At 35.2% G+C, this 26,030-nt stretch overlaps 4 protein-coding genes and 4 non-coding genes across 11 annotated transcripts in view; all 8 read right to left on the bottom strand.

Moving 5' to 3' along the window:
* Window positions 1–8,633, bottom strand: part of map4k3b (mitogen-activated protein kinase kinase kinase kinase 3b) — a 34,915-nt gene extending 26,282 nt beyond the window's left edge. For all 4 annotated transcript variants that reach the window (XM_087290511.1, XM_087290513.1, XM_087290512.1 and 1 more), the window contains exons 1-6: window positions 8,403–8,633; window positions 3,276–3,333; window positions 2,968–3,058; window positions 612–676; window positions 451–506; window positions 319–366 (exon numbers count right to left, since the gene is read on the bottom strand). In XM_087290511.1, the coding sequence (XP_087146637.1) occupies window positions 319–366; window positions 451–506; window positions 612–676; window positions 2,968–3,058; window positions 3,276–3,333; window positions 8,403–8,498 (414 nt within the window). In that variant the 5' untranslated portion in view covers window positions 8,499–8,633. The remainder of the gene's footprint in view (window positions 1–318; window positions 367–450; window positions 507–611; window positions 677–2,967; window positions 3,059–3,275; window positions 3,334–8,402) is intronic.
* A 1,051-nt stretch (window positions 8,634–9,684) lies between these two features.
* On the bottom strand, window positions 9,685–17,472 carry thumpd2 (THUMP domain containing 2). The gene is made up of 10 exons (XM_087290522.1): window positions 17,301–17,472; window positions 16,903–17,035; window positions 16,224–16,531; window positions 14,435–14,512; window positions 14,269–14,321; window positions 14,110–14,197; window positions 12,919–12,993; window positions 12,716–12,830; window positions 10,147–10,267; window positions 9,685–10,053 (listed from the first exon to the last, which is right to left on the bottom strand). The coding sequence occupies exons 1-10, from the start codon at window positions 17,382–17,384 to the stop codon at window positions 9,768–9,770; spliced, it is 1,341 nt and encodes a 446-aa protein (XP_087146648.1). The 5' UTR covers window positions 17,385–17,472; the 3' UTR covers window positions 9,685–9,767.
* Window positions 17,473–17,990: 518 nt separating this feature from the next.
* On the bottom strand, window positions 17,991–22,263 carry commd9 (COMM domain containing 9). Its single transcript, NM_001089398.1, is given in 6 exon segments — window positions 17,991–18,403; window positions 20,869–20,972; window positions 21,068–21,102; window positions 21,199–21,338; window positions 21,993–22,118; window positions 22,209–22,263. Coding segments are annotated over 6 exon segments (594 nt in total). The 5' UTR covers window positions 22,260–22,263; the 3' UTR covers window positions 17,991–18,265.
* Window positions 22,264–23,022: 759 nt separating this feature from the next.
* Window positions 23,023–25,852, bottom strand: rpl13a (ribosomal protein L13a). Its single transcript, NM_212784.1, is given in 7 exon segments — window positions 23,023–23,274; window positions 23,544–23,603; window positions 23,776–23,861; window positions 24,061–24,162; window positions 24,846–24,911; window positions 24,998–25,070; window positions 25,729–25,852. Coding segments are annotated over 7 exon segments (618 nt in total). The 5' UTR covers window positions 25,750–25,852; the 3' UTR covers window positions 23,023–23,064.
* LOC137488197 (small nucleolar RNA Z195/SNORD33/SNORD32 family) lies at window positions 23,401–23,479 on the bottom strand. The gene has a single exon (XR_015514051.1). It is a non-coding gene; the product is annotated as a small nucleolar RNA Z195/SNORD33/SNORD32 family (small nucleolar RNA).
* On the bottom strand, window positions 23,939–24,014 carry LOC137488199 (small nucleolar RNA SNORD50). Its single transcript, XR_015514045.1, has one exon. It is a non-coding gene; the product is annotated as a small nucleolar RNA SNORD50 (small nucleolar RNA).
* Window positions 24,238–24,313, bottom strand: LOC137488198 (small nucleolar RNA SNORD50). Its single transcript, XR_015514044.1, has one exon. It is a non-coding gene; the product is annotated as a small nucleolar RNA SNORD50 (small nucleolar RNA).
* LOC137488196 (small nucleolar RNA Z195/SNORD33/SNORD32 family) lies at window positions 25,149–25,236 on the bottom strand. The gene has a single exon (XR_015514052.1). It is a non-coding gene; the product is annotated as a small nucleolar RNA Z195/SNORD33/SNORD32 family (small nucleolar RNA).
* Window positions 25,853–26,030: the final 178 nt, after the last annotated feature.

Genomic DNA, 26,030 nt, shown 5'->3' with positions numbered 1-26,030 from the left:
TAAAATAAGTAAGTTTAAGTCCCTTTGATGCACAAACAAACCATGTATTTTTGTTGTCAATACAATGATCGCTCAGTGTATTCATGCACAGACACTTAAGAACAATCACATTTATTCCACAGGCATTCAGGATGTTTTGGTCTTGTGCAAATATTTGTGATTACGAGATTAAATCTAATGAAATTGTCCGGTTAAAATATCTATTCATTGATATTTCTATTTTAAGAACAACATCCTCTTCTCCATTCTCATGAGTGCTAATTATGTCAAGATTGTCAGGAATGGTCTCTTTAATGTAAGATTCAACACTGTTTGTACCTTTATATCCCTGTGGATTTTGCCTTTGTTGTGAAGGTAGTAAACACCCTGAAATAAACACAGAAGCCCACATTACTATTTTTATAAGTTGAACTGTCACTTTCACACATCAGTAAACATTTGTGTTTATACCTGCAGGGTCTCCCGGCATACATAAGCAATCTGGGATTCTGACAGCGGCCCGGTAACTGTTGGATACAGATATGTAGATATATTTGTGTATATGAGAAATTCTGTACAACAGCTCAAGATGATAAATGCATTATAACATCTTGTTTTAGCTTCATATTTACCATGATAAATATCCTGGAGTGAACCTCCACCACAGTATTCCATGCTGATCCATAATTTATCTCTCCTGAAACGGATATTAAATGTGAAATCTTGTCAGACCAGTTTCAGACACAACAGCTTAAAACCGATGCTTGTTTAAGTTATTTGTGATGTGTATTAAAATAGAATATATGCTAATATATATTTTTAAGTGTCTTTTTTTAAGACTCTTTGGTCAAATTGATTGATTTGATCAAAAAATACAAAAAAGCAAAAACATTCTTCATTGTCAGATGATTAGAATAGAGAGAGAGAATATTATTATTATTATTATTATTATTACTTATTTAAAAATGTTGACTGTTAAATCTACAGTTTATTCTGATTTATTACTTTATTTTATTATTATTGTTTAAAATATATATTTTATTTATTTATTTATTTGTATTTTTATTTAATTATTATTATTATTATTATTATTATACTATAAATTATAGTACTATACTACTATTCACTATGTATACTACTATTTACTATGTAAGTGTTTAGTGTTTACTATGCTGTTGTTGTTGTTGTTTTAAATAAATATGTATGTTCTTTTTAATGTAAACTTTATAAATGCTTTGCCTATACATTTGTAACATTTGTCATGCCAATAAAGCAATTACTGAATTAAATTGAATTGAACTGAATTGAAAGAGAAATAGAGAGCAAGAAATTATTAGATCCACATATTTCTCCATTTTCCAGATAATTACACCACATTTTACATAATACAGAAACATTAAGGCATATTTTGGGAGAGAACTCCAGTCTGAGATCAACAATAGCAAAGTATTTATTAGCCTATCATGAACACAGACACTGGACAAAACTAGTCAGAAACATTATTACAAACCATCTGAATGAATGTACAGTTGTGTATTGTAATTGATTATATTTTAATAATATATTTTTCTTTTTCATTATCTTTTTAATACTCATATTAGTCTCGAGTGTTTTTTTTGTGTGTGTATGTGTATTATATAATAATTTTACATTTTTATTCACTGTTTATAAAATATATAATATTTACCAAATATATACCAAACCATATTACAATAAATTTGCCAAGGGGAATTTCCAAAAAAAACGTTGCTTCAAATCATATTAACTAAAGCAGTATCATTTTGAACATTTTACTGAACTTATTACAAAAATAAAAACATAAACAATCCCGTTTATAACACAATAGAGTTTGTTACTGAATACACTAGTCGAGCTGCTCCTGCCTTCACCTTGATTTGCTCGCAGATGACTTGTGCATTGTCCTCTATCTGTCAAGTGACAGTATTTACATTTTATAAGTCTGATTCATGTACAACATTTAATTGAATAATTTAATTTCAGTTAGCTTTTTTTGTAGCTTAAAGATAAAACAAAGAATCAAAAGGTTAAGTTAAATTTGAAATGACAATCCCTTTCGAAGGCATTCGCCCCAACCACCTCCCCATCATTCTCCCTCTCTTTTAAGCTGGGATGGCGGGCCAAATCAAAAGTTACCATGGGCCAACTTTGGTCCGCAGCGCCAACTTTGGGCATCTCAGGTTTATATAATCTGCAATGCTTTGTCAAAATTTGACAAGTCATACCAATAACGTGCTTTTGAATTAAATAGAACAAAATTTAGAGAGAGAGAGGATGAAAAATTCATAGTTAAAAAGAATTCCTTTAAAGACTCTCCAGATAAAAATCTTTATTTTATAAAATTATTGATTAATTCATTCATTTTCTTTTTGGCTTAGTCCCTTTATATAATTAGGGATCACCACAGTGGAATGAACCACCACGTTAAAATTTGAAATTTGCAAATGTTCGCAGTTAGGTTGCTATTGCACAGGGTAAATGCAGGAATCCATAAGTAAATTTCAATACTTTTTAAAGACTTTTTAAAGACCTCATCGTCAATTAATATTAAACCATTAACTTAATAAACAGTTGTAGTTAAATAAATCAATGGAGCACAACCATGCAACAGAACTCAGATAAGTTCAGAAGAAACAAAGCTTGAAATAATAAATTAAGTTGTTTTCAGCGACAGACGAAGGTGAAAACTTCAAGACGAAGATAACTGGAGTGAAAAACTTTGGTTATTTATAATGCTTCCGTATTCATCTAATAGAGCAGATTACAGAGCTAATGAGGTGGCAGTTGTGTTGGTCATAAGCACGGGATCCTCTCAAAATTAGTTTATAAATAAACCACACTTATTTTCCCCAAATTGAAACTTTTAAACAGTAGTATAGTGCTGATAAGACGCCTCTGCTTTGCATTAAAAAAACTTTCTATATTAATTGAAGCCTGGTGTGGTGTTTTACTGCATGTGTGTACACGTACCTGAGGTAACTGCCAAAATACGCAACAATGTTTGAGTGTTTACAGTCTTTCATCATAATAATCTCCTGCTGCACCACGTCAAAGTCCTCCCCTGCAAAAGTCAATACACAAACTAATTAAGCAAAAACAAAAATGAAATAATCAAAAGTAAGTGAGTGATCACACACAGCCCGTATTTGTAGAGTACAGCACAGTGACATATGCGTGAACACACCATAGCTGTAATATTTAACCACTGAAGTATAGATGGACAGTGATAGAGCACAATCTACAGGTGGTTAAACAGCAGTGTGTGTGCAGCAGCTCACCTGGCTCCAGTTTGATGACTTTGATAGCAGCCAGTTCTCCAGTGCTGACATTACGAGCCTGGAAAAAGGAAAGCATTACAAGATGTGAGTCCATTAGGTGTAAGATAACACATTCTGGTCCTGCAATTGCTTTACTCATTATTGCATCAGATATATGATAGATGTTTTGTGTGTTGCATGAGTACGTATTCAACTTAACTTAATAGAGAGGTGCGTAATTTCTGCATTACTAGTGGTATTACAAAACAATTATCTACCAATGTTTGGTCATACAGATGGTCCCTCTGCAAATGAACACCACTGATTGGCTGTTGTTGACTGCATGAACAAAAAGTAATACTATTTTTTTGTTTTTTAAAGAAAGTAACACAAAAATAGCATATATTAGGGCTGCATGATATTGGAAAAAAACTTACATTGCGATATTTTGGTTTGCTGTGATATACATTGCAATATGAATACAAATTCAGCATATGGTTTGAATAGCTCTATTTGGAAAGATTTCATAAGTTTATAGATCGACTGGGGTGATCAAGTCTTTTTCTATCCAGTTCATCTGCATAAATTTGAATAAATCACAATCAAAAAATAAATAAATAAATAAATAAATAAATAAACAAACAGTGATTTATGGTTTTCTGGAGTTTAATAGTATTAAATTGAACAATCAAACGTAAAATAACATATTCATCATTGTATAAATAATGAAAAAATAATAATATATAATCATATCTTTATCTTTTAATCTTTAATAAATAATAAAATCCTTCAATGTGTCTATTGCAGATACACACATTGCAATATTGATGCTCAAAGGATATACCGTTCAGCCCTAGCATATATGCACTTGTTTTTGCTCAAATAAAGAACCGTATTTGACCAGTGTGGGATTTTAAGAGGCTTATGCTGGTTTAAAGACATACAGTAGTTCACACAAAAATGAACATTCTGTCATCATTTACTCATCTTTTACTTGTTTGAAACCTTCATGAGTTTCTTTCTTCTGTTGAACACAAAAGAAGATATTCTGAAAAAATGTTGGTTGCTGGAACCCATCCTACTATGGAAGTCAATAAGTCCCAGCCACCAGCATTCTTCAAAATAGCTTCTTTTGTGTTTAACAGATAAAAAGAAATTTCTAAACGTTTTAAAACTACATGATGAGCTCTATATTTAATGACAACAAAAGAGTTTGTAATTTGATGTGATTGGTTTCCCGGTAAATAAAAGGGTATTAGCCAGGGGTGTCCAAACTCGGTCCTGGAGGACCAGCATCCTGCAGATTTTAGCTCCAACTTGCTTCAACACACCTGCAAGGATGTTTCTAGAAGGCCTAAGAGCTTGATTAGCTATCCCAGGTGTGTCTGATTGGGGTTTGCAGGACACCGGCACTCCAGGACCGAGTCTGGACACCCCTGGTATAAGCCCATTCTTTTGATTATTGGTAAACCTTTTTTAGAATATTGGCTATTGGTTGAATGGTAATTTTACAAACTAATTTGTTTTTAAAAAAATAAGCTTTAAATTATACAGTTTTTTTTACACCAGTGTTTCTCAACCACATTCCTGGAGGAGCACCAACACTGCATGTTTTGTATGTCTCCTTTGTCTGTCATAATCATTATTACAGGTCTCTTAAGCTGCGGTCACACTCGAGTTTGAGCATGCAAAATTCTGTTGTACGGCGCTGCGAAAGGGGGCGGGATGATTAGACATTTAAAAAAGTGAGCGATTGGCCCATATTTTAAATATCTGTACAGAGAGGTCATGTTTTGACGCAGTCAAGTGATGCAATTTCACAGGTCAGAGTTCACCAAGCTTGAACTTTGCAACTGCGAAAACTGCGAAACTTGACACAAACTTAAGTTTCCTGTCTGACGCATTTGTGTGCGTATAAACGGAAGTCTATCGAGAGAAAAGTCCAGTGTGACCGCAGCTTAATGAGTGATCTGATGATCAAAATCAAGTGTGTTTGGTGAAAAAGTGCAAGCTGGTGGTCCTCCAGGAACGTGGTTGATAAATTCCGATTTACACCATTGTAAAAATGTTTTGGGGTCAATAATTTGTAAATATTAATATTTTCTTCAGAAAGAGTTCATTAAATTGATTAAAAGTTTGACTGAAAGATTCACAAGATTTTAAATGAGAATTTAAAATGATTTCTATAGCAAATAAATGTATTCCTACACAATATTAGGCCGTTTTTAACACCGACAACATTAAGAAATGTGCATCAACTAACAAATCAGCACATCAGAATAATTTGTAATGTAGTAATAATGCTGAAAGTTATGCTTTTTTTTCCAGCCAACAAATGATCTAAATCAGGGGTGCTTAAACTCGGTCCTGGAGGGCAGGTGTCCTGCAGATTTTAGCTCCAACTTGCCTCAACACACCTGAATGGATAATTTCAAAAAGCCTAGTACATGGGTCTCAAACTGGATTCATGGAGGACCGCAGCTCTCCACAGCTTTTACTCCAACTCTAATCAAACACAGCTGATCCAGCTATTCAGGGTGTTCAGGACTACGATTAGGTGTGAGTTGGAGGTGGTTGGCGATAAACTATGCAGAGCTGCAGCCATCCAGGAATTGATGCTACATTCCAATTAGCAAACTATCCATCCTAAATAGTATCTGAAAATAGAATTAGTATGTCCTAAATCATTTTATATTGAAAAGAGTATGCCAAAGGTTCCTGGGTGGTTTACTATTTCTGGTAAAAAATTTGAAGGGTAGAACCGTCCATACTCTAATGGCTGATATTGCCCACAATACATTGCGTGTTGGATGTGAGTTTGATTAGAACTACAAACATGGCAGACACACAAAACTAACCGTAGAGAGGCTTCGGGAAAGATGTTTGAATGACAGTTAATCAATATCTAGCCTGGAACTAGAAAATATATAAATCTCATTTTCTGTGTTGTACTTCATCTGCAACAATAATAGAGAACCTATATAAAGACGTGTTTGGACATTAACTTATAAATGCATAAGTGGAGATTTCTCTACATCAGGGGTTACCAAACTTGTTCCTGGAGGTCCGGTGTCCTGCAGATTTTAGCTCCAACCTTAATCACACACCTGAACAAATTAATCAAGGTCTTACTAGGTATGTTTGAAACATCCAGGCAGGTGTGTTGAGGCAAGTTGGAGCTAAACCCTGCAGAGACACCTGCCCTCCAGGACCGAGATTGGTGTCCCCTGCTCTAGATAAAAGACTCATGAATGGCACATTATCCTGCTGCTTCTCTATTAAGCTAGGAAATTAAATATGACAGAAATGTGGATGATTGACAGGGCTCAAAACTAAGCAACATAACGATCTGTTAACGAGCAAGTAGTATGAGTAACTTACATACTCTTCTGTTAAGCACTCAAAAGTGCTTATACTTTTCCTTCACAAAAAAAAAAAAACTTTTATTTTATAGTATATGTACGCGAATTGGGATGCAGCAACAGTTTTAGACCACTGGCTTAGTAAGAGCTTGATTAGCTAGCCCAGGTGTGTCTGATTGAGGTTGGAACTAAACTCTGCAGGACACCGGCCCTCCAGGACCACGTTTGGGCACCCTGCTCTAAATGATCATATACAAATGAACATTTTACCTAAAACACACATCTCTTACTGGCAAATTCAGAACTGATAATAACACTGAAGCTGTCAGTTTTTCCCAGGGCTCTGGATATCAATTTAAAAAATACTTTTCAGGATTTTCTAGAACACGCTCCCACAGTATTTGCATGTTCTCCCACAATTTAACACACAAACACAGTCACAAAGGCCTCGTCTATAAAACCGAACTGAGAGACATCTGTCTGCCAAACAGAAGTGAGGATGATGTCACCAGAGAGACACAAAAAGAAAGAGAGATTTTCCAACACTTTATCGCAGTTTCGCAGGGAACTCCATTCAGCATTCCAAGTCATACGAAACCGAGGCAGCTGGAAAATGTGTATTGATGTTCAGAGCGCTGTGATGGCTGTCAAAAGTAGGACAAGGAGAACATCAAATAACTTTCACATGCGCACACACTCACACAGGGCCTCTCTGATCACAGTGAGGCATTTCACTGTCCTGTTATAAATAAGCTCAGGGCTGTTTCTACTTTATTAAATGGTAATTCAGAAATCGAAGCAGGAGTAATGCATGCAAGCAAGCAATCTAATTTGCTATATTACAATAATCTGCCACACTTTATTAGTGCTACTATACAGGTACATGCTGCCCAGTGAATTTGTGGAAGGCTCATATGTTCACACCGCCGGGTAATGCTGGGGCCCAGTTTCAGGTCTGCTCTCTGTGGAGTTGGCAGAAAAACCTTTCGCTTGGTGGTTTAGGTTTTCTGCTCCTGAATTTTAAGCATGTCTGATAAACCCACTCAAGCAACAAGGCTCTGATTGAGTAAACGTGCGTGTATTACATGGCATACACCCAACACACACTTAAACCCACGCACACTGTAAAACCCCAGGAAGAGGGAACAATTACGAACAAACAGGATGGACATAGTTGTGGGCAAGCAGCACACTCACACAGACACACTCGCAGTTTAAAGTTCAGCCACTTCCTGTCACCAGAGGAAGTCAGAACACATTTAAGGTTTCTTATGAACATGACTGCACTTGCCCTCCCCCTTAGATCCCAAACACCTTGCAACAGCCCTCAGTAGTGACCATCTGCCACTGCAACTCTCTCTGCAGTAAATTGGTCTAACTCTTGTCTTTGTTTATGTCACGTACATCACATAAAAAGATGGAAGATGTGAATCTGACAGCTTAGCACTGGCTTTCTCTAATGAAATAGACTTGCTAGGCCGTGTGCATTATGCAAACAAAGATCTTCAGAGTCTTTCATGATATTACACCACATCCTAGCCGCAAAATTGCTAAAGAACACAAATACACTGCGGTCCGGTGTAAACACACATCTGTTGTCTCTCGTACACACTGGTTCATTGGTCAGTTAAGTGGCTGTGTCTTAATCCCTAGTGAGCTCCCTAAGAAGACAGCGTTTTCGGGCACCACAGGCGCATTCTCTCCTTTTGAAAAAAGCGCATATGGTGTACAAATATGCAGTCTAGGTAGGTAGCTTGCTAGGTTCTGATACCCAGTTGATCTCTACCTTGTATACATCCCCATAGGTTCCGCTCCCGATCCTCTGGATCAGCTCAAAGTCCTCCTGTGGGTTTCTGCGCGATAGATCCAAGCTTAAATTCATCGTGCGAGTCACCGTTTGCGCCCTCCGGTTTATTTACGTTTTCCCGATGTCAAAAACGGGAGGGGGGTGATGATCGCACAGACATACAGTAACGATGGGATATGACGGTCCAGTCCCACCGAACTACAACAACATGGCCTCCTCTGCGCATGCGCAGTACGACTGACTGACAACACGTACCGAGGATGGAGAGAAATGTGTACATAATGAAGCAGAAAGACACCGGGAAACTTCAGAAACGCTGATAATGGATCTATTTCACTTTAATACATATAAAATCACTTCATTTCAATAAAGAAAGACAACACGAACTAATCGTTTTAAACAAAACTTGTTTAAAACAAAACAGCTTCTAAATTATAATAAATATAGGCAGTTATTATTCAGGGGACACATAACTTAGGCAGAACATGGTTGTTAACTAATAATTAAGCTGACATAATTACCTTAAACTAATTACATATCAACTTTAATACTTATTTTTTTCAAAACGTCTGCAATTAAGTTAAATAATTAAGTATAATTTGAAGAACTGAAATGATTACTCATAAAACGGACATACAACTTCAACCTTAATCAAAAAAGTGACAAAAGGACATATCAAAATTATTTCAAATAAAACAAAAAGAATTACTAAATATAAAAATGAAAGCTAATTCGAAAATATTAAACCATTAGTAAATAAATAATACTAAAATAATTTGAAATAATTAAAATATTAAAGACTAATAGCATGTAAATAGTATTAAAAAACAGTTTGGAATCTCTAACTATTAGAGATGATTAGAAACATTATAATCATGTTAAGAAATGTTAGGTTTGAATTAGAAGTTTGTATGTAAACTTGCAAAAATAAACAATAATACAAACATACTATTTGAAAAATACACTGTGAAAGAGCCAATTATGTAACAACTATACACCACAAAAGCTACAATGAACACGTTTTGAAGACACTATTAGTCATCATTACTAACCCTCCATTTGTTTCAAACCTGTTTGAGTTTCTTTCTTCTGTTGAACACAAAAGAAGCTATACTGAAAGGCTGAATTCTTCAGAATATCTTGTATTATGCTCAACAGAAGAAAAGAAATCTTTAAATGTTTACAATCACTAGTGTGAGTAAATGGTGAGCGAATTTCCATTTTTGGGTGAACTGTCCCTTTAATAAAAGACAATATAAAGATCATTTAAATAGATTTTATTTGCTTTTTATTTTAATATCCATTTTCAGATTGTCCACATATTCATATCAGGGTGAGCTTTCTTCAGTGTGAGTGTGTTTGAGTTTGCATTTTAGTGTAAGTGTGTATAAATGCATCTGTGCTGCCAAGACTGACCCTGTGTTTCTTCTGTGATTGTAAAGAGCTGATTAATAAGGTTTTATGAGTCTCTGTGCTTTCTTTGTGTGCGTTTGAAGGCTCAGTGTGAACACTGTTTGTGTCTAAAGACTTGGAGTGTTTTTCCTGCTCGGGTGTGCAAATGATCTTCTTAAGCTGAGCAGAAAGCTGCAAACTCAGTAACAAAACAAGATGTCCACCAACACGAAGTACCCTGCAGAAGGAAAAAACACATTAACTATACAACCACAGCCACAAAACAGAGATATTTGTAGATAACAGAGAAATATATGCTGATGTCATCCACCTCTCCATCTCTCTCAGTAAGAGTGGCAGAGCAGTTGTCATGTCAGAGCTACAACTGAACTTCCTGCCAAAGGGAACATCACACAGGACGGCATCAACCATCCCGTCAGCAAGAGGGATCTCTGAGGAACATAAAAATCTCAATGAAATAATTTTTAACCAGAGTTTTCTTCGCCTTGAAGAATCCCCCCATCCACCCCTACTCCTCCACCTTTCCCCTTCACAGGAAAATGCATGTAGAATCTAGATTTTTGGTTTGTTGTTGCCAGAATATTCAATGCACAAACTGTAAAGGCACCACTCTCTAATGGAATGGGGGCGGGGAGCGGAAGCTCATTTGCATTTAAAGGGACACTCACGGAAATGGCATTTGCAGCATATTAATTAAGTGTTATGATTTAGTATGAGTCTGTACGATTCGCATTTATTTTCATTTCCACTGTCAGTAGTACCAGTGCGAACCCTAAAATATCACTTTTTGGGACCCTTTGTAATGGTACCTAGCATAACAGTACAGTACAGTACAGTGCCAAAAGGATGGAACTGATTCCTTGCTGAATGTTAATTCATTTACAGAGAATCGTCACAAGCAACAAGTCAAGGGAAGTGCCATTTTTAAATACACAGCCGAAACATGGACCATGCTCAAACAAAGCTTGTCATGTTCTTGTGACAAACCATAGATATATACACTAGATATCGCACACAGACCCTGAGCATGCGTCAATACCGCCACCACATTTGTACAGTACTCCCAAGACAAACGTCATTCAACCCCACTAGTCAAGACTAAAGCCAATCTGAAGATGCACTACGAACGGGTGTAGTAACAAGCGAACAAAGAAAACAAAGCACAAAGGCAGAACATTTCATAGGTAAGGATTTTGTTTTTTACGTTTTTGTATGTTACAAACTTTTGTGTTAAAAAAAAGCAACGTTATTGATCATAATACCTTCACTTACTGCACTATCCATAAGGCAAAGTAGCAGCAACTCGCACTAAATTCTAAGCTTATGCTAGTGTTCTTGAATAAAATCAGCAAACAATGCAAATGAAATATGACAACAAGATGCTGCATTGCTAGAAACTTGTATTAATGTCTGCTAAGTGAAGTAACGGCTAGCTTTTGAAGTAACTTATAAGGGTGCCTGATAACATAACAGTGCCTTAGTCTCAATGTGCATACTGTCCACCCAAAATTATTGAATATTACAAATGTAAAACCATTTAGATCACAGGTGTCAAACCCAGTTCCAAAAGGGCCGCAGCTCTGCACAGTTTAGTTCCAACCCTAATTAAACACACCTGACCAAACTAATTGAGTCCTTCAGGCTTGTTTGAAACCTACAGGTAAGTGTGTTGGAGCAGGGTTGGAACTAAACTGTGCAGGGCTTCGGCCTTCCAGGAATTAAGTTTGACACCCCTGATTTAGATCAAAATGTGGATATGCACATTAAGACGCAGGGATATCAATGGTTTACACAAGTCGTTCATAATGGGGATTCATTCACAAACGAATCACTCGCTCTGTTAGAATGAGAAGTGAAAGCATGAGAGGGGGTGTGTTTCAGGACAGGGATTAGATCAAATTTGTCATGGAGGGAGGATAATACATTTCTATGCACACAAACACATGCTCTATGTTGGCAATGCCCATGCGGTCACTTATCCATCGATGTAGAAAAGTGATGTAAAATTATATTTGCATACTGACCACCGGGAAAACTCCCAATCATAGATATATGTATGAATATTTACAAATCTATGGCTCCAGGTGGCCTGTCCTCCACTACACCTTGGTCCCACATTCATTTTAAAGGCTCTATTGACGCATTCCTTCCAATTGACAACAATAGCGTAGGCGACATCTAATGTAAATATCTATGGTGACAAAGCACATGCCAAGAAGCAAGAACAGGATCTACTGCATGTCCTTTATTGTTGTTTATGGAGCTGTTCGCATGTCATGTTTAAACATGTGGGAAGGTCAAGGGGCGTCACTTTCTTTCTGCATTTCAAATAATACAGTGTTTCTCAACCACGTTCCTCAGGAACCACCAGCTCTGCACATGTTTCATGTCTCCTTAACCAAACACACCTGAATCAGATTAGCAGCTCATTAGCAGAGAGTGAAAGACCTATAATGGGTGTGAGAGATAAAAAAGACATCAAAACATGCAGTGTTGGTCCTCCAGGAACGTGGTTAAGAAACAATAATAGAGCCAAAAATAATACTGAAATAACGGAACAAAAGTCATGGCCTATATATCTTTATTCTTTAAGGAAAAATGACAAGGATTGCAACTATCTGGCACACACCTTGTCTACAAAGTAAGGGTACTGTTGGCAGTGGAAACAAAAGCTTATTTAGGATGACCCAATCCTAATCCTACTGAACTGGACCATACCATACCGCTCAGTAGAAACATTAATGATCAGTGAGGGATTTTGACACAAACACAAACACATTCTATGGACATCTGAAACTTATATAATATCTTGTAAAAAGAGCATAATAGGTGCCTTTTAACGTTTACACACAATGAGAGTGGAGGCAGTTTGTACAAACCCAAGGCAGAAGACTGAAGTAACTGCACTCTTCCTTCCATTCCAGATGCTTTCACATTCTCTGCAGCTTTCTGTAACTGAGACCCGTCTGTATCCATGCCTAGAAATACAGCATTCTAAACCCACACACAACGTGCACAGTTAGTGTGTGTGTGTGAAAAGAGCAGCATGTGGTGCTAAAAGTGTGCTTGTGTGTGAATTTACAGAATATTCCTGAGCTGCTTCCAGCAACACAGCACCAACTCCACACATTGGGTCTAAAATCACACAATTGTTGAGCTGTGGAGAGGAACAGAAAACAGCAAAGAGTCTATGAAGAAAAAAAAATGTGTTGATTGTTAAAGTATACTTTCATAACTGTATAATACAAATGAATGTCTATCCATCTTAATAGTACATTCTAATATGTGTATTATATAAATATATATAAATATTATATTTATATATTATATAAATATATGTAAATATAATATAGGTATTAAAAATTCAGGATAACTCGGATTTAGAAAAGCACTTCTTGTTTTAAAAATGAAGAGGTTAATTTTTTACTCTAGATACTGCTATGTTTATTTAGGAAGCATGCATTAAATTCAAAGTAACAGATAAAGTAGAGATAGTTGGAAAAATTTTTGAAAGATTAATTTTTAATACTAGATAATAAAACTCTTACTCAGCCTTGACTAATTAAAGTTACAGTGACATTAATGATCACTTACAAAGACATTTAAATGTTTTCAAAAGATTTTGATTTCAAATAACCTCTGATCTTTTAAACTTTCTTTTCATTAAATTGATCAGCTTTACTGTGACAGGAATAAGCTGCATATTAAAACATGTTTAATGAGAAAATAGTTATTTTAAATAGTAATAAGCTCCTACACTTCTACACTTGACTTTACGTCAAATACAATTGAATGAGCATAAGAGGTGACTTTCAAAAAATGTTTACAAATCTTATCAACCCAAAATACTTAAATGGTAATATACATTGCCTACAGAAAGTCATCTAACCCATGAAAACTCCCTGCTTTTAAAAGACCTAAGAGATAAAGCTGTAGATAGGCAAAGGTTAGGAGAAGGCTACAAAATCATTTTAAAGGCTGTGAAAGTTGTTTTAAATGTGATTTGATTTCAGGCTGTATGCCAAATAAAATGACAAAGTAATTATTTAAATTTAAAGGGGTGTGATGACTCTATAAAGGCACTGTATATATTCTTAATATGCTTCAATTGTAATGTCAACTATTGCTTTTTTTTCTTTTTAGCTGTCAACATATATTTCCCCACATTTTTTATTCCAAGAACTGGAGATATTGTTCTTCTGCTGCTAATATAATGCTTGTATTGTGCATCAGTGTGTGTAATTGCCTTTTTAAAGGTTACTCTACTCCTCACCTCGTCAGGGCAGAGAGAGGTCATGGCCCAGGCTATGGTAGAACGCAACCCGTTGTGTTTCATATAAGAACGACTGGCCAGAGGATGCCTGAAAAATACATGCAAACTTAGAAATAAATTTGACAGCCTCTAAAGTCTTATCTCTGGAGAGTTACTTACTTCAAAAGAGGAATGCCTACAATGCAATGGTCATCACTTAAATACACATTGACCTGGTTATGCAAAAAGAAAACATAACAAAAACACATTAGTGAATATATAGCATTTGTAAACATGAATGAACATTTTGAACTTTCTATTTGATTTATGATGCAAGTGAATTTACCTCAAGAACAGGCTCTCTCAGGTCTACTTTCCACCCAAGCTGTTCTTTAATGGCCATCCCAATGATACGACTCAGTCTCTACACACACATACAACCACAACCAATCACGTTCATAAGAAATTTTACAGCCAGGTCCACATTTGAGCTTTAATTGCTGCTCTACCAAATGGTTGAGCATATTTTGACTGTTTTAAATTAAAGTGATTTATAGAATGACTGTTTTAAATAATGGTTTAAACACACCATTTTTGGTTTACAAAATAAAAATCAAACAAACCCAATCCTGTTGCACTACTAAACTTGATTTTGGTTTTATTGTAAAAAAACATCAAGAAGATATGTTAAATGAGAATCTGAAATATTTTATGACATACTTCAAAACATAAAGACGATTTAATGTTCAAAAATGTTTTATTTTGATTATGTTTTTAGTTAAATTGGTCTTACACTTCATATTTTCATGTATTGATTCTGGTACTTTTTACCATAAACCGACATATCAACCATTTGTAGAGGATGATATTTTAGAAATGACAGGATGTGTTAAAAAATTCATTGAATGTGTTACCTAGCGACATTAGGAGATAAGAAATGCAATACAATTTTTTTTCTTGCTGGGGCAGTAAAAAGTTTAATGAAAGTTCTTCAGTTTAATTTTTGTTTTAATTACACGTGTGAATTACAAATATTAATATCTGCATTACAACTCGCTCTGACAACTATTCTATAGTCTTCTAAGTAAAGTTTGCTACAAAAATAATAAGAATACTTAAAGAGTCTGTTGTTACTACATTAAACACTTGGGGTACATATTGACCTGGAAGAGATATACTGTATAATTTCTATTAAAAATGCAAGGTTTTTAGTTAGGGACAAAAATTAGCAAATACTTTAACCTATTATTAATTCTACAAGATTCTTTTATGAGATATAACTATTTAAAATCTAAAATATATAGAAAGTTCTGTTTTTAGGATCATTTTGCTTAAATCTTGATATTTCCTAGGAATAAATATGCAGGATTTGTGTATTTAGAATTATTATAGAATTTAAATAAACTTCATCATTTTAATTCCAATCTAGACATGGGTCGGTATAAGATTCTGACGGTATGATAATGAATAAAATATCACGGTTTCATGGTATTGTGATTACTGCTCTAAAATATATTATTTTTAAACGTCTGGGTAAAAAAACAACTTTCTCCCCCTTTAAACACAATATATTCTATTTTGGGAAACATTTAAGATATTTTGGAGCAGTAAACATGTCAGGCTAAATAATTCAAATAAATCATTGACTTCTGCTGTTTTTATTTAATTTTTATTTAATTAAAATGGTATCTTTGGAAATCTTTTCTTCTGGAGATACTATTGTCCTAAAAAACAAACAAGGAAAACATAATTAAAAAAATCTTTCACACACCTTAGGAACGGTATAGGAGAAAATGTTGGCAGTTTCAACGCCTTGACTTTTCCCAACCACAGTATACCTTGAAAATGATTATCACCCCATGCCAATTCCAATCATTCAAATTATTAAGATTGTTGTTTTATTTATTTATTCATACCACATGTATAATTTCATATTTTAAAGGATTTTCTGATTCTTTAATTAATTACAATGGGTAAATGCAGTATTAACATAGTAAAGGCATGTTTATATTCCAAATGTCCAAACAGATAAGATATGTGAAAACAGTATACAGATTTTAAAACTGTTTTATTTGAGTTGTTGTGTACATATATACACAAATAAAAACTGGTATATAAAACAAGGTATAATGTACCTGAGGGTTATCAGAGCGGGCAATGACTCCACTACAGCGACAGCTCACTCTGAAAGAAAGTGTCTGCAGATGAGACTCTTTTCCCACTTCCTTTTGTTTCTCTAACAAGTGTGTGTTGGAGGAGACGGTGTGTGTGGATCCATCAGCTTCAGTCACACTCTCCTCCTCATCTTCCTCTCTCTTTCTCTTGTGTCCTTGATCCCGTCTGCACTCCAGTTCTTCCTGAAAGGCGGTCCAGGATAAAAGAGTCTGTTTCCAAATGTCTGGATCTCCCACAACTCTCTCCTTTATAACAGCAGCTGCCTTTCCTATAAAGATACAATCAGTAAAGAGTTAAACGCAATGTAGTATAAATGTTTTGAAAATGTTTTTGCTTCCTTTTTCAAGCTTCTTGGAACCATTGTAGACTATGGAGGATGAGAGTTCTCAGATTTCATCTAAAATATCTTAATTTGTATTCTGAAGAAGAAACAATTTCTCAGGGGATTGAAACAGCAAAAGGTTGAGTAATTAATAACTGAATTTAATTTTTTGTATGAACTAACCCTTTACAGGTACATGTTAGGGTCAATTAAATGTGTTTGACAGCAAATATTTGGGCATGGAATATGCCCATTTGGTTTTTATAATACCGTATGTTCTCAACCAATCTGATCATTGAACTGTCATTCACACTTACCTGGGTTGTTGGGAAGTGCAATGGGTTCAGCTTTGTGCAAGAGGAGAAACAGCCTCTCTGCAGACTTGAGTTGAGTCAGGGTTTGAGGTTCAGCATTGGTGCTGAAAAAAACTCTGCCTGGAATCTGCTCCACCTGACACAAACACAGCAAAACTTTACCAGCATCGTGGAAATGTTAAGTGTGGACGTAACATATACTTACAGAAAGCAGATACAGGTTATTTAATAATAAATCATAATTTATTGTTTTAAATGAACAACATTTGCTCTGCTGTCTGACGTATGAATACGTTTAGTGAATGCCAGTTTCATAAAAGAAATGTATATAGTTTATTGTGCACAATATGAGTCAATATGAGATTTAAAAAGATTAATGAAATACAATGAGATAAACTGACTTGAGAAGCGCAGAGTTTCTGTCGCACCTCCTGGGCCAGCAGCTCCTCCATCCCCGCGCCTGCCGTACAGTACAACCGTCTCATTTTCTCCACAGCTGCTTTACAATTAATATTTTACAATGAATGATCTTAAATTCAGCCAGCAGCTGTAAACACAGTTCTCTTCCGGGTTGATGCGCCTGTCAAAATTAAACCCCTTACGGAGAGTTTAGCTATTACAGAAGCCCTGAACGAAGTACCTTAATGTTTTACTGCAATTTAGCATTTGCTATTTTTTTCTACACAAATTATTTTCTTGTAACTTCATAATAATAATAATTTGACATGCTCTTTACAGTCTATTCAAGTTTCTATTCTATCGTTTTTGTTGGGAAAAATCTAATTCAAACATTTTTCGTTCGTTTCTATTTATGTTTATATTTTAGCGTCTACAACTAACGTTAAATAAATCATTATTTTGGAGTAAATTTGAGTTTTGCGATATTTCTCAGAGCGTCTAAGACTTTTGTTTTGAAATATTTTACAGCCTTGTGAAAGATTTTGACGTTTACAGCGTCTTTCATGGCCATGCATAAAATAAACACTGGAAATGCCATTAACTACTAGAGCAACACTTTAAACAATGTTTAAACTTAGAAACGTCGTTTATTGCCAGTGGTGAGCTGAAAAGTTATGTAAACCCACTTAATAGTGAAAAAATTTAATTTATTAGACATTTGTTGAGTTTGTTGCTGTGAAAATTTATCACAATAAAACTGATTTTCTGGAATGGAAACGTTAATAAGAAACAACTGTCAAATAGGTTATAAACATGAAATAAAAAACAGAAAACAAGAGCACACTTTTTCACGAAATGAATCTGCCAAGTTTATATTTAATGTCTTTTCTTTTTACATTTGGGGGATTCTTCCATTCTCCATCTGAATGTCCACAGACAGGCGAAGGTGCAGCATCTCTCATCTGCTCTACTTCCTTGCCACTGCAGAGAGCTGATCCCTGATGCGACCCAAACCATCTATCATAGTGTCCAGCGTTTCTTTGCTCAGCTCCATTGTTACTGTAGACTCACTGGGACCACCACTAATGCACGGAGTATCCTGGAGCTACAAACACAAATGCACAAGCTATTTTAAAACACTCTAGTCAGTTTTCTAGTCTTATAAGAGGTACATTCAACCCGAAACGTACATTATCTGTGCCTGCAATAAAAACATACAGTAAATAAAAAGTATTTCATCCTAAATTTTTAAAAAATGGACAGATGGTTGATTCCTGTGAGTTATTATGTAAAGGAATTTATCGTTAATTTGGTTCTCAGGTTTTTTTCTTTTAATAAAAAAAATATGCTAAAAACTCTTTAGAAAAAAAAAACTTCCGAAATAGCAAGTTTGAATTGTTTTTATTTACATCAAGTGATTTAAAAAAAGAGGAAATTAAAAAAAAACTTCTACAAATAAATACTGTTTTACAGTTGTCCCTATGTTTCAGTCAGTTCTGTCTCATTAGCATTAAAGTTAACATAAAATGCATGCAATACATCTTAAAGGCTGGCTCGGAAGGACGTCATTTATTTGAGGAGGAGCTAACAGTAATCAAAGATGCATTCTATCGATGTATCGTATGATTTTAAGCTTGTTTTGTTTTTTTGTTTTTTGAGGACGACAAGCTTAAAGGTCAGGCCGTCACAATTTTTTACAAGTGAAAATATACATTTCTGGTAGAATGTCCCAAAAATGCTCTCTCCTCACAATAACACTTTCTTTTCTATTTACAAAAAATTAGGAACTCTAAATATATTCTATTAGATTAGATTAAACTTTATTGTTATTGTGCAAAGTACAGTAAAGAGTCAATGAAATGCAGTTGGCATCGAACCAGAAGTGCAAATAACAAGAGCGTAAAAATATAAATGTATAAAGATATGTATATACAACTTTGAGATATAGTGTAAGGTTAAAAAGGTCCTTTCAGGTCAGCAATGTAAAGTGTGTTATATTTTTTCTGCTTTTATTGAAAGTATATTAACTTTTGCATTATTTGCCGGTACATTTTTAAAAAAGTTTAAGGAGAACAGTCACCAACTCTAGTAAACTGGTGGGGATTTAATTACCAAGCATGGAAGACATTTACAAAGAAAGAGTGGAAACAGTACTGAAAAATCATGCTCAAGTAAAAAAACTATTGCTTAGTCAAAAATATAGTGCAAGTACAATAAAAGTATCTGTTGTAAATATTACTCAAAATATAAGCAAAAAGTAGCCCTTTTGAAAGTACTCAAGAGTAATGAGTATTATGCTGTGAAATGCTGATGTAATTTGTGCATGTGTGTGTAAACGCAACCTTCTGTAGTGCATTTAGTGATTGTTTAAGACTATCTGAAGATTTCAGTCATCATCCTTCCTATTCTCCTCAGTCACATGCAGTCTAAAAAGCCTGTGGGTAACTGCATGTAAAGATTGGACATCTTATTGGACACTTTTAATGCTTCCAAATGGTTTGCTGCATTTATAAAAGCACTCGTGTCTTGATTTGAATTCTGATTGAATTTTTCAGTATGATGTGATTTACTGTTTAATGATGTGAAATTTAACTGGACCGGTATCACAGGGCTGATTTTTCCACTCAGCCAAAAAATAAAGTAGTTGCTGCCAGTTGAAGGAATAAAAGAACAGTAAAAGAATTGATGCGACACTAAAAATTTACTCAAGAGAAAGCAAGAGTAGACATTTTCAAAACTACTAAGTGAATTACAAATCCTGAGAGAAAAAATACTAAATTACAGTAATTTGAGTATTATGGCTGCCCCAATCAGTTCTTCATTTCACTTCCATCTGAGTAAAGTTACAGGCTTATCAAAAAACAAGACAAAAAACAGCACTTATCAAAAAACAGGACAAAGTTTTCTTATGTCCCAAAGGCAATAAAATTGATAAAAAGGTAATAAAATTTATAAAAAAAATAAAAATAAAAAAAAACTTTAAGAAGTTTTAAATTAGTTGGACTGTTTATTTTGCTTTACCCTATTTATTTCTCAATTATTTTGTATATTTTGTATGTATATATATATATATATATATATATATATATATATATATATATATATATAATGTTTATAATGTTGAATGTGAAAATGCTGTTTTTGCTTGTTGTTATGTGTAATGGCTTTTTTATAATGCTGCAGAATTATTTCCCTTAGAGGACAAATACACCTACCAACTTAAGTGAGATTAAGGATGGAGGGTAGAGACCAGTTTAATGCAGTTATTGCAAAATTAACATGGTGCAAGAGTATTGACAGTGCATTATTCAAGGAATATATTTATTTATTATATAATTTATTAAATAAGTATTTACATATTAACATAAATATTACATAGAATTTCTAACTTTAAGCTAACTTTTTACTTCTATATTATATATGGTTGCTTTTGGAAGATGTATTAAACAGAAATCTGACTAGTCAAAATTACATTTCAAACCAAAATCAAATTCTTATGACAAACAATAGTATTTAATTTGACATATTAATGTAAATATAGAATCAGCACTGAAAATATCCACAGCTTACTTTCATTTGTAACAGACAGGTTGGCACAGCCATACGACTCAGGGAGTCTGATGCAGTTTTCATGTCCACTCGCCACTCCATATCCACCAGCTTTGGCAGCGAAACTATTAAAACACATCTTATCTTCAGAAAGGTTTCATAATGAATCACAAACATGAAGACGATAATTGTAACACAATAAAAACTGCATTCATCTCACTTTGATTTGCCAAAGCTTCATTTCTCCATTTCACACTAAGAAAAAAAAAATCACAACAGGAAAAGTTTTACACACAGAGTAACTCATTAACTCATTTAATAATCTGAAAGATAGACTGAAGAGGCATCTACCTGTTCTCCAAGAGAATTTTGGTGATCAGGTTCTTTAGGTTTGAGTGGAACGATTCTGGGAAAATTGACAGGATCTGCTCCGGAGATGTTAAGTTATGATACACAATGTGATGTGAAAGTGTGTGAAATACAGTCAGCAGCTGTTGAGGAATACACAAAAAAACAAAAAACACAATTTCAATTTTTTGCACTCTTAAAATTGAACCCATTTAACATGAGGAACATTAAGACATTACATGGTATCAGAGTATGGCTCAAAAGATTTGGAAAGTAATATTTCAAGACCAAAAATATCTACATTGTTTTTAAAACTACATTAAGCCTTTCATAATGTTTTCAATTTAACTGGAGACATTTGTAAAAAAAATAAAATAAAATAAAAAATCTTTCGAAGGATGAAGAGTTACTAATGTATTTTACAAATGTATTATAGTTGAATTAAAATGGTATCAGAACATTTGTAATAATGACAATTTATGAATGAAAAAAAAATTGTTAACATGATAGTGATCACACTAGTGACCATAAATAAATAACAAATACAATTTCAATACACATTCACAAGTTTATTATGAAATAACAGCGTACGTTAACTAAAAATAAATGTACACTATTATCGTATTATCTTTTAGTTTTCTCACAAAAATGAAACACCAACTTATCATGACTGGTGTTAACTTTTATTACAACTGTATTGACCAAACGAGCATTTTCTGTGTTCTTCCAATTACATTAGTAAGCATCATGAAACACAATAGACGGAAAAATTAACGCATGAAAACGCTTGAACCCACCTGGACCGCTTCATTGTGAGAGACAGAGAGAGCATTGGCAGTTTTCTCCACTACAGACTGACTCTTGAAGGCTCCGGCTGGGAAACTCTCTGTGCAGATCTGCCGAACAGCATCTTTAGACGGAGCCTGAATCAAAGTAAAAGATGGCAGAATACACGAGCTCAATCAAGCCAAGTAATTCAGCGATATACTAAACAGTATGTGATATTACACTACCTTTAACAGCAGTTGCAAAGCAGTGAACTGATCTTGTGTCATGAAAGCCATGTTTGATACTGAAAGTCACGTGAATTCACGATTTGATCTGGTGTCAAAATAAAAGTCCGACGAAGGCGACTTCGGGCCTAGATTTTAGATTTAGCTTCGAGTGCGTATAGTTCTAAAAAAAAAAACGTACAGCTTTACTTTACTAGGCCTTAACAAAAACAAAACTCGTAAGCAATATATTCAGCAAATCTGTTCTAAAATTTAGATGTTAGTCAACCATCAAAATGAACAGGGCCAGATTTACTTGAGCTATTTAGCTGAACTGAAGAACAAATTCTTGTCTGACAGAGGATGCAATTTAAAAAGCATCAATTTTATAAACATGGTAAATTAAATGCAAAAGTTCTCCAATAAACCATTGGTCAACCAGTTTTAGAAAATGCTGCTTAGATAACAAAAACATCCTTTTTTGGTGAACAATTGGTTTAATTATTACAAAAAACATCCTTAAATGTTAGAACAGAGTCACTAACACAACCATTGTTCAAACCAATTATGCCATTGGATACAATAGTATGTGGATGCAGCCTTTATGACGCAAGTTGAGACTGCATCACTCAGCAATGCAATGTCAGACAATGCACTTAATGGAGTGAGTGACCTCACTGTAATAGGTAGGGTTAGGTGAGTGCATTATTACAAAAAAAAAATAATAATTGGATGCAGCTCAGATTGCACTGCACCAAGTCTGCGACCAGAGCCCTCTCATTGGATATGAACTTAAATTCTAAACTCAAAAACACAATCCATCCACTCAAGACCATAGTTTTTATAAACATTTATTTTGACAAGCTGCAGGGACAGCTCAAACAAGAACACCATATTTCTTAAGAACGTCAGTATATACTGCGATCTTGCTCTCAACGTTCTTTTCAGCCTGCTTAGTCAGCTTCATCTCAACTTTCTTCTTGGAATAGCGCAGCTTGGCCTTTTCCTTTCTCTTCTCCTCCAGTGTGGCGGTGATGGCCTGGTACTTCCAGCCAACTTCATGGGCCAATCGTCCAAGCAGGGCAAACTAGTGAAAGACAGGAAAAATACAATTTATAACGGGGAACAAGCAGCACTAAAACAAGTATTAAATGAGTCTACATTGGTTCAAGCTTTCTGGACTTTAAACTAAAATGGGTTAAATCTGTGGCTTTTTGTCTCAGCTGGTAGTGCATGAAGTGGACTCATGGTCGTTAAACTCATACTTACTGTGGAAAAACATCACTGACAAAAAGCAAACGTTAGAACATATTGTACACTTAAATTGAAACATTAAGGGGAGGGTTGAGCACTCACTTTGCGTGTGGGTTTCAGACGCACAATCTTGAGAGCAGCTGGGACAACCATGCGCTTTCTCTGTGGAACACAATCAGAGATTAGAAACCACGAGAAAGACCAATTGCTGACTCCAGAAGTAAAGATGTCTCAGTTAATTTTGTGTATTCTCAGTCGACACTCAAACAAGGCAGAAAAGTGGCATCATTGACAGAATTAATCTGTGAAATTGTGCAAGACCGAATAAATCTACCTTGTCATAAGGTGGAGGGATGCCATCAAACACCTTCAGCCTGTCCAGAGCAGCCTGACCCCTCTTGGTTTTGTGTGGAAGCATACCTGATTAAGAAAAAAAAAACACATCAGACACTCATCCATTGTAGAGATGTAACCGAACAGACAAGCATTGACATTCAAACTCAGTAGTCAGATCCGTAGATGGGTATCAGCAAACTGGACTCAGATTCGGGATAAAGGAGTTCATCACTGTTTGAAATGTAGCCAATGCTTGCTTCTACAACAGAAAGATAAATCTCACCTCTTACAGTCCTCCAGAAGATTCTGCTGGGGGCTCTGAAGTGATATGGTCCACGGGAAGGGTTGGTGTTCATTCTCTTGCGGAGGAAAGCCAAATACTTCACTGCACAAACACAACATCCAGTTTAGTTTCAACTAATCAAAATGACTTTACTGACTACAAATAATCTAAGACTCAAACTCAGTAGTCAGATCCGTAGATTGGTATCATCAAACTTGGCTCAGATTCGGGATAAAGGAGTTCATCATTGTTTGAAAACTTGTAATTTAGTATCACATGTGTCAAATTGCTTTAGGGCATGTTCACATTCAGCAGTTTTGGTCCAATTAAATTTGAATAGTTATGAGCATGTGGCCATCTGAAGACTGATGCTCACAAAAATACAGATATAAATCAGTCCACTTCCAATTAAACTTTAGACTGAAAGATACACAGCAAACTAAAATAAATGGTGTGATTAAATGGGACTTTAAGGCAGAATGCTTCAACACCTGATACTATGAATCAAGCTTCCATGTTGCAGAAAATCTTGATGCAGTTTTAAATATCTTTAAATTTTATAACATCTTTATAAAGCTCAACACATGTACAAACATGTTAAGCAAAAAAAAAAAAGACAGTTTGGGACCCTATTAGGAAAGACCTTTGGGGCAGAGGGGGGGACTAATCAGAATAAAGTGATAATATTACATGAACAGAGCTAAAACGCATAACTTTTTCAGTCAGGACCAAAACAACAAGTGAACACACCCCAAGACAACACACTTGCTGATGGTCAAACTTACATTTGTTGCGGTAAAAGTTTCCAGAGATGTTGATACCCTCACACCTCACCACCACAATTTTGTGGCCTGCAAACAATGCAGATTCATTAGTAAAAAGAATGGTTATAAATATTTGATACCAGACTTTATCTACCTTAAATATGTAAACTCACCCAACAGCACTTGCTTGGCCACAATAGCGGAAAGACGACCGAGGAGATGGCCTCGGCCATCAATGATCAGAACCTGGTAATAAATAAAACCCAAGTTAATTAGATACTTATGCTACTTAGAGTTCATAATATCAAAATATTAATTAAGCTTTTTGTCTCAGATGGTAGTGCACGTAAAGTATTCTCATGGTCGTTAAACTCGAATACTGAACTGTGGTTGCGAGCTCGTCACCGACAAAAAGCTAATCTGACGTTAACCTAAAAGTAGTTAATATTAGCATATTATAACGCCATACAAAAAAAACTTATTTCGGATATATCGCACAACAGAGCAATGCGTGCTATGGACCGGACACCGGTGCAGAACGTAAGCCCATTTGCGCCGCTGGTTGAGAAAGGCCTATAAACGCTGAACACGCTATAATTTCATCCTAAAGCAGAAGCAGTTGATTTGTAAAGTACCTGAGCGTGGACATCAACGCTACTCCGGGTTTTACAGCACCACGAGTGTTACGATCACTAACAGGCCTGCGACGTCCAGCCTCACATCATGCGTGATCACACACACACACACGTTTCTTTCCCAAAAACATAGTTTTACGTTTTGGACATTATCCAAACTACGCAAAAGGCGGTAGTTGACGTTAACTACTTATAAACCACCAAATACTACATTCCCACGGCGAGGAAACGCGAGATATGAGAATGTAAATTGTGCCACTCGAACGCACCTTATTGAATCGGTCCGCCATGATGTGGGAAAAGAAAGACACGCGGGGCCGCCTGGCGTAAAAGACAGGGGCGAGGGCGGAGCTTTCGCGTCATCGGAAATGACGTTAGGATTAGCTGTTCTTCAGAGGACGTTTGTAATGCCTGTTATTTATGTCTACTGCCATCAGCTGGGCTCCAATGAGCTACAACGCCTTTAAAATATTAAAAATATAATAATAAAGAAGTGTTGTCTCGAACATTTTCTAAAGCAGTGTTTCTCAATCTGATCCTGAAACCCAGCATTACGGCATATTTTAATATA

This window comes from Danio rerio, chromosome 17, assembly GCF_052040795.2.
Source record: "Danio rerio strain M-AB ecotype USA chromosome 17, GRCz13ab, whole genome shotgun sequence".
Classification (NCBI taxonomy): Eukaryota; Metazoa; Chordata; class Actinopteri; order Cypriniformes; family Danionidae; genus Danio; species Danio rerio.
The sequence above is the reverse complement of the archived record's forward strand: the minus strand, read 5'-3'. Positions and strand labels throughout refer to the sequence as shown.

What these genes read in the sequence shown, in the direction of transcription:
- thumpd2 (XM_087290522.1), bottom strand. Translation starts at nt 17,384, where the DNA reads ATGAGACGGTTGTACTGTACGGCAGGCGCGGGGATGGAGGAGCTGCTG. An exon ending in CCCGCTCTGATAACCCTCAG is followed by an intron (nt 14,513 to 16,223) that starts GTACATTATACC and finishes ATGTGTGTGTAG; the next exon opens with AGACTGAGTCGTATCATTGG. An exon ending in AAGCAGCTCAGGAATATTCT is followed by an intron (nt 12,831 to 12,918) that starts GTAAATTCACAC and finishes GTGTGGGTTTAG; the next exon opens with AATGCTGTATTTCTAGGCAT.